Source organism: Buteo buteo, chromosome 29 (assembly GCF_964188355.1).
Source record: "Buteo buteo chromosome 29, bButBut1.hap1.1, whole genome shotgun sequence".
Taxonomy (NCBI): domain Eukaryota; kingdom Metazoa; phylum Chordata; class Aves; order Accipitriformes; family Accipitridae; genus Buteo; species Buteo buteo.
In genome coordinates, this window is record NC_134199.1 from 2556043 (window position 1) to 2563188 (window position 7146).

At 67.0% G+C, this 7146-nt stretch overlaps 1 protein-coding gene across 2 annotated transcripts; it reads right to left on the reverse strand.

The window, feature by feature from the left end:
* Positions 1–4884, reverse strand: RHBDL1 (rhomboid like 1). Of its 2 annotated transcripts, XM_075059369.1 has the most exons (8): positions 4690–4884; positions 2308–2466; positions 1838–2062; positions 1320–1468; positions 1117–1229; positions 765–865; positions 374–434; positions 1–272 (listed from the first exon to the last, which is right to left on the reverse strand). In XM_075059369.1, the coding sequence occupies exons 1-8, from the start codon at positions 4726–4728 to the stop codon at positions 1–3; spliced, it is 1119 nt and encodes a 372-aa protein (XP_074915470.1). In that variant the 5' UTR covers positions 4729–4884. The 2 variants fall into 2 exon arrangements, with proteins under 2 accessions (XP_074915470.1, XP_074915471.1); XM_075059370.1 differs by lacking the exon at positions 1838–2062.
* Between the last annotated feature and the right edge of the window lie 2262 nt (positions 4885–7146).

The following is a 7146-nucleotide window of genomic DNA, read 5'->3' on the forward strand; positions in this document are numbered from 1 at the left end:
TTATGGCGGGGGGGGGACCTGTGCCCCCAGCAGGTCATAGGCAAAGATGTTCCAGAAGACGGCGAAGAGGAGGAAGGTGCCGTAGGAGAGGAGCAGGACCCACCAGCCGCACTGGTCCTGCAGGCTCTCCTCGTAGCTGCGCAGGATGGTCAGCCCCATGCTGATGCCCACGATGGCCCCTGCCAGGTGGGCCATGAAACTGGGCTGGGGGCCCGAAGCCGGTAATGGCGGGGAGAAGCGGAGCCAGACGGCGCGACCCACCTCCGAGCTCACTGTAAGAGAGCGTCGGGAGGTGCTCAGCTGGCCCCCACCTTCCCCTCGGCCACCCCCAAAACCTCCACCCCCGGGGTGGGGGGCACGGCCGGGTACTCACTGCACACCAGCGCCAGCACCATCCGCAGCAGCTTGTAGGGGCAGCGCATCCCGGCCCAGTTCTGTGGGTGGACGGACAGACAGATGGACGATGCGCCGGCACCGGTGCTGGGGCCCCCAGCGTGCCCCAGCGGAGCTGTGCCCTGGCCCCGTGGAGCCCCACCAGGTCCCTGCTCCCCCCCATGATGCCACCCAAGGTGGTCCCCCCTCCCCAACGGTGCCCACCCCATGATGCCACCCAAGGTGCCCACCCCCTAATGCCACCCCACAACATTCCCCCCCCAATATCACGCCCATGCTGCCCACCCTACAATGCCACCCACCCCCTGGCATCCCCCACCCAATGTCACACCATGCTGCCCACCCCCCAGCACCCCCCCGATGCCGCTGACCATGACGACGTTGGCGAGGTGTGCCGAGCAGAGCGCGTAGACCCCCCCTGAGCCCCCGACCAGGGGGGCCCGCATGTCCGTGATGGAGACGGTAAGGGAGCCTGCGGGCACAGGCAGGGCTCAGTGTGGGGCCTCGCCCCCCCTATTAATTAATTACTGTCCACATTAATTAATTACAGGCTGCATTGCCCCCCAGGGCAAGTGATGCTGGCAGTGCAGGGTGGTACCCAGCGGGCAGTGAGCGAAGCCCCACATCCCCATCAAACTCGGAGTGCATCTCCCCGTGCCCTCCCCGGGGGCTGGTGACGGGGACCGATGGGGACACCCCCTACCACCCCGGGCACGCACCCACCTGCCAGGACACCGGCCAGGTAGAGGAAGCTGATGCGCAGGATGCCGTGCACCATCTCCAGGGGCACCCCGATCATCAGCTGCAGGAGGGCGTTGAACCCCAGCTGCTCCAACCTGCCCGGGCACAGGAGGGGGACATGTGGTGGCTCAGGTCGTGCAGCCCCCCCCTTTGTGTCGTCCCCCCCCTCCCCAGCGGGGACCTACCCCACGTGCATGAACATGTAGGTGAGGAAGCGCCAGGCGCGTGCCCGGTGCCCGGGGTGGTAGACCAGCGGGCTCTTCATGTACTCGGGGTGGTAGGTCTGCAGCACCCACTTGTTCAGCCGGGCCCCGTAGCAGAGAAACACGATGATCTGTGCCAAAACCCATGGCCGTCATCCCCGGCACCGCCGAGACCGCCCCCCCTTGCGTCCTTCTGTCCTGGGGCAGGGTCACCTGGCCCCTCCACCCCAGGTCTGAGCCCCCCATGGCCACCAGGACATCTCAGCTAGAGCCATCCGTCCCCTCTGCCCTGGGTCTGAGCCCTCCCCATGGGCACTGGGACACCACAACAGGGGTCACCCATCCCTTCACCACAAATCTGAGCCCCGCTGTGGGCGCCAGGACATCACAACCAGGGTCACCCACCCTGTCCACCCCAGGGCTGAGCCCCCCAGGGGCACCGAGACACTTCAGCCAGGATCAGCCTGGGCACCGGCCGGCCGCATGCCCCTGCCCCGTACCTGGGTGAGGGTGACGGCTGCCATGAAGACAGGAGGCGGACACGTGCGGTGCTGGTAGAAGTACCAGCGCCGGTCCATCTCACAGGGCAGGATCTCGTAGGCCACGTAGCGGACGAAGCGCTTGTAGAAGCCCAGGCCGGTCTCGTCCAGCAGCACGTCTCGGGGCAGGGCTCGCTGCCCGTTGGCGATGGCGCGCTTGAAGCTGCTCGAGCGCTTGCTGCTGATCTGCGGAGAGAGGCCGTGCCCACGGGGGCCGCAGGGGCAGCTCGGGCCAGTGGGCTTGCGGCCACCCCCTGCCCATCGCCGTCACCCCATGCCACAGCCCATGGGGTGGGACGGGCTGGACAAGCCACCCCAAGGGGACCACCAGTGTCTGCCCCCCTCCCCAGGGACACAGGGAGGTGCCCAGTGCCCGCCCCGGGCTGGCACCCGGCCGCTCGCCCCCGTCCCCGCGGCCCCCCGGCACTGACCAGGTCTACCAGCTCCTGATAGCAGACCTGCCCCTCGTCGTTGCCCTGCGCCAGGGCCACCAGCATGTCCAGCTTGGCGGGGTCCAGGGGCAGCTCATGACTGTGCACGAGGCTGGCGAACGTCTCCACCCCGATGAAGCCGGTGTTTTCGGGGTCGAGCTGCAGGGCAAGGCAGAGAACAGCACCTGGATGCCAGGGCTGTGGCTCCCTGATGACCTGGGGAGACCTTCTGGTGCCCCTCACCGTGGTCTCAAGCCTGGTGGTATCACGTGCTGCTCCATGACAAGAGCCTCTGCCTCTGTGGTGGAGGCGACAACCCACAGGCACCCAGTACCCTGCACTGCGTGGGTGCCCTGTGCTATGTGGGTGCCCCGTGCCGTGCGGGTGCCCCGTGCCGTGCCGGCGTCCCCGTCTCCCTGCGGCGCAGCCAACACTCTCCCACTCAGTTATTTCTTGCCGCCAGCAGCCTGCCAGCCAGGAAGCCACGAAGCTAAACACACGCGCAGCCCTGGCACCAGCCTCCTCCTCCTCCTCCTCCTCCCACTCCTCCCGCACACCCTCGCCGTCGGGTGCTGGGCTCCACCACGCTGGGCACCCTGCACCATCCCCAGGGCTCCCAGCACTGACCAGGCACCCTGAGCCCTCCAGGCACCGTGCACCATCAAGTACCCAGCACCATCGGGCACCCAGCACCATGGGGTTCCCGACATGGTCCTGCTTGCAGAGACGAGGAGCCTGGGGTGGCACAAGGAGGATGGAGACAGGGAGAGGGGACCGATGGCTGGAGCACAGCTCGAGCCCTGCCGAGGGTGGTCGGGACCCTGCACCCCGGAGAATCGCCCTGCAAATGGTGTTGGGTTTGTTCCTTTCTTGGGCAGGGAATGAAATGCAGGAGAGGAAACTCGTCCTCATGGGCCGGGCAGGAGAGGGAGTACTGGGGGCATGGGATCGTACCTCAACTCCGGCATGCACCCCATCCCTCCAGCCCTGGCAGGGAACAGCCAGAGCTGCTTTCCCAAGGGGGGGTCCGGCTGCCTGGAGCCTCTGCCTGAGGCAGGCGTGGGTGCAGGGTGGGGAGCAGGGTGGGATGCAGGGTGTGGGTGTGGAGTGCCGGGTGCTGATGCGGGGTGCAGGCAATCCTTCCATCCTCACAGCAGCCCATGAGAGCAGCCCCAGCCATCGGGGTGCAGGAGCACCCCGGCGCTACCCGTCCCCCATGCCCCACGTGCGTGTGCCACGCCGGGACCTGGCACACGCCGTCCCCACGCGCTGGCGCACGCCGAGCTCACCGGCCCCCAGAGAGCCACGGCAGCAGGCGGCAAGCCTCTCTCTGCTTTCAGGGTGCATTCTCCCCACACCCCCAACCCCACTGGCCCCCTACAGCCCCCCGGAGGGACCCAGTGCCAGCACCCCCAGCCCCTCAGCCCTGCTGGATTCTCCCAAGTCCTGCTCTCTCCCGGAGAAGATGCTGCTCATCCCCGAAGGGCTCGGAGGCGCACGGAGCCCCCGCACCTGAGGGTGGGGTGACACGGGGGACGGCACCGCAGCTCCCGGGCAGGGGAGGCTGGGGGACTCGGCCAAGGTCACGGAGCCACCCGGGGGGTGAGGGGGGACCGTTAATATTCCTGACCCCCCAATAAATTCCCTCCCCATCCCCAGGGGAGAGCTGCCAGCTGGGCCCAGGGCGGGTGGGGATGGAGGGACGAGGCGGCCGAGCGCAAGGGGAGCTGCTCGGGGCCGAGCACCGGGCAGGGCCGGGGTGCAGCGGGTGCTAACGCATCGGGGCCTGATCCTGCCAACGGAGCGGAGCCCAACGCTACGCAGCGTTAATGCTCCACGGCCTGATCCTGCAATCGGGTCACGAGGCTGGATGCAGCCCCCCATGAAGGTGAGAGCCTCGCCGGGGTGACCGAACCCCACGACAGCCCCGGGTCCCCATCCTGCACCCAGCGCTGGGGCTCGGCACCACCGCAGGCATTGGGGTTCGGCTGCCCAGCACCCCTCGTCCTTGAGGGTGCACCCGGCAGGATCCGACCCGGGGCCGGACGGAGCGGAGAGCGCCGGGGCGAGGAGGAGGCCACAAGTGAGCTGAGTTGCGGGGTCTCAGCGGCGCAAGGGGGGACCCGGGTCCCCCGGGGCAGTGATGGGGGGGTACCGGGGGATGCTCGAACGCGGGGGCAGCGGCCGCGGTAGCCGCCCTGGGCAAAGGCAGCGCTGCCCGGTGCCTGCCAGCCCCGCGGGCAGCCCTGCCCGCTGCGCGGCAGCCGTGCCCGGTGCGTGCGAGCATCCCCCCCCCCCCCCCCCCCGACCCCGCCACCTCCGGTAGCGCTGCCCGGTGCCCGGCGGTGTCCCCCGTTCCCCCCCCCCACCCCCGGTTCTCACCTGCTCCTGGATGAGCTGGAGCAGGGAGCTCCTGTCCATGCACTCGGCGGGCGGCGGGCTCCGCCGCTCCCCCGCGCCCGGGGCCGGCGAACCGGGCAGGGGAGCGGCGCGGGCGGCGGGGGCGGCGGGGGGGGGGGCGGCTCTCCCCGCCAGCCCCGCGTTGCGGCGGGCCCCGGGAGCGAGCTGCGAGCGGCGGCGCCGGGAGCCGCCGATGGCAGCGGGGCGGCGGCGGCGGCGGCGGCGGCGGGGGCGGGAGCGGAGCCGAACGGAGCCGCCCCCGCCGCAGCGCACGGCGCAGCGCTCCCCCCCCCCCCCCCGCCCCGGCTTCCCCCCCCCCCTCCGCCTCCTTCCCCCCGCTCCCGCCGCCGCACGGGGAACCGGGATCCGCCCCGCTCCGCCCCACCGGCAGCCCCGGCCCCGAGACGCGGCACGGGGAGGGAACCGGTACCGGGCACCGGCAGCCCGGGACGGGACCTGCATCCCAGTACGGCTACCTGCATCCCGGTACTGGTACTCGTATCCTGGTATGGTACACGCATCCCGGTACTGGTACCCACATCCCGGTATGGTACCTGCATCCCGGTACTGGTACGGACATCCTGGTACGGTGCCTACATCCCAGTATGGGTATCTGCATCCTGGTATGGTACACGCATCCCGGTACTGGTACCCACATCCCAGTATGGTACCTGCATCCCAGTACTGGTACGGACATCCTGGTACGGTACCTACATCTCAGCATGGGTATCTGCATCCTGGTATGGTACAAGCATCCCAGTACGGGTACCCGCATCCTGGTACGGTATGGGCATCCCACTACAGTACCCGCATCCGGGTACAGTACCTCCATCCCAGTACTGGTACCCACATCTCAGTACAGTAACTGCATCCCAGTACTGGAACTCACATTCAGTTTACAGTACCTGCATCCCAGTATGGCTACCTGCATCCTGGTATGGGTAGCTGCATCCTGGTACTGGTACTCGTATCCTGGTATGGTACACGCATCCCGGTACTGGTACTCACATCCCAGTATGGTACCTGCATCCCAGTACTGGTACGGACATCCTGGTATGGTACCTACATCCCAGTATGGGTATCTGCATCCTGGTATGGTATGAGCATCCCAGTACTGGTACCCACATCCCAATAGGGTACCCACATCCTGGTACAATACCCGCATCCTGGTACGGTATGGGCATCCCACTACAGGTACCCGCATCCCAGTACAGTACCTCCATCCCAGTACTGGTACCCACATCTCAGTACAGTAACTGCATCCCAGTACTGGAACTCACATTCAGTTTACAGTACCTGCATCCCAGTACGGCTACCTGCATCCCGGTATGGGTAGCTGCATCCTGGTACTGGTACTCGTATCCTGGTATGGTACATGCATCCCGGTACTGGTACCCACATCCCAGTATGGTACCTGCATCCCAGTACTGGAACTCACATTCAGTTTACAGTACCTGCATCCCAGCACGAGTACTTTCATCCCAGTACTGGTACCCACGTCCCAGTGCAGTACCTGCCTCCCAGTACAGTACCTGCATCCTGGTATGTGTTTCTGCATCACAGCGTGGTACCTGCCTCCTGCTACAGGAATCTGTATCCTGGTGTGGTACCTCCATCCCAGTATGGATAGCAGCATACCAGCACCAGGTACCTGCTGAATCTGGCACTGGCGACTGCAAACTTTACCTCTATCCCAACCCTGGCACCCGCAGGCCAGCACAGCTCTGGGCACATCCCCCATGGGTCCCCAGTCCCTCCAGCACTGGCACCTGCCGCAGCACAGAGCACATGCTTACCTTGCACTGGCACCGCTTACCTTGAACTGGCACCCTTTACGTGACGTGCACAGCGGCACTCAGGCCAGGCGCTCTGTCCCACAGGGTGGGGTGTCCCCACTCCCCTGGGCCACAGCTCAGCCCCACTCTGAGTGCCAGGGGAGCTCTGGGCTTCACAGCCCTGCCGTGGCATGGGGCTGTCCCCACACCGGGGCAGAGGAGCTGGGAGGCAGCAGGCAGGGCCCTGTGCAGGCCGGCGATGCCGTGGCGATGCCGGCTGGCACGGGGCAGGCAGAGATGCCCAGCAGCGGGGTAATGCCCGGCCTCCTTCCTCAGGGATTGCTTGCGGCCATGGGTGACCTCCCACAGCCCTGCCATGTGCATTGCCTGCCCCACGCCCACCCTGGTACAGCTCCGGCACACCGGCACTATTAATATGCACCGCGGCACCTGGCTTGAACTCACCAGGGAGCACCGTGCATCCCGTCCACCTTGGCATCACCTCCTCCGCCCTGCACAACGGCACCAGCCATGCTCCTTCCCGGTCCCTGCCCCAGCACCCCTGAATGCCCCGGTTTGCCATAGTGGGAAGGATCTCTTCTCCCACCCCGGAGGGACCCCATCGCACACAGGGGAGCAGTCTGGTCCCATCCTGCCTCAAAGC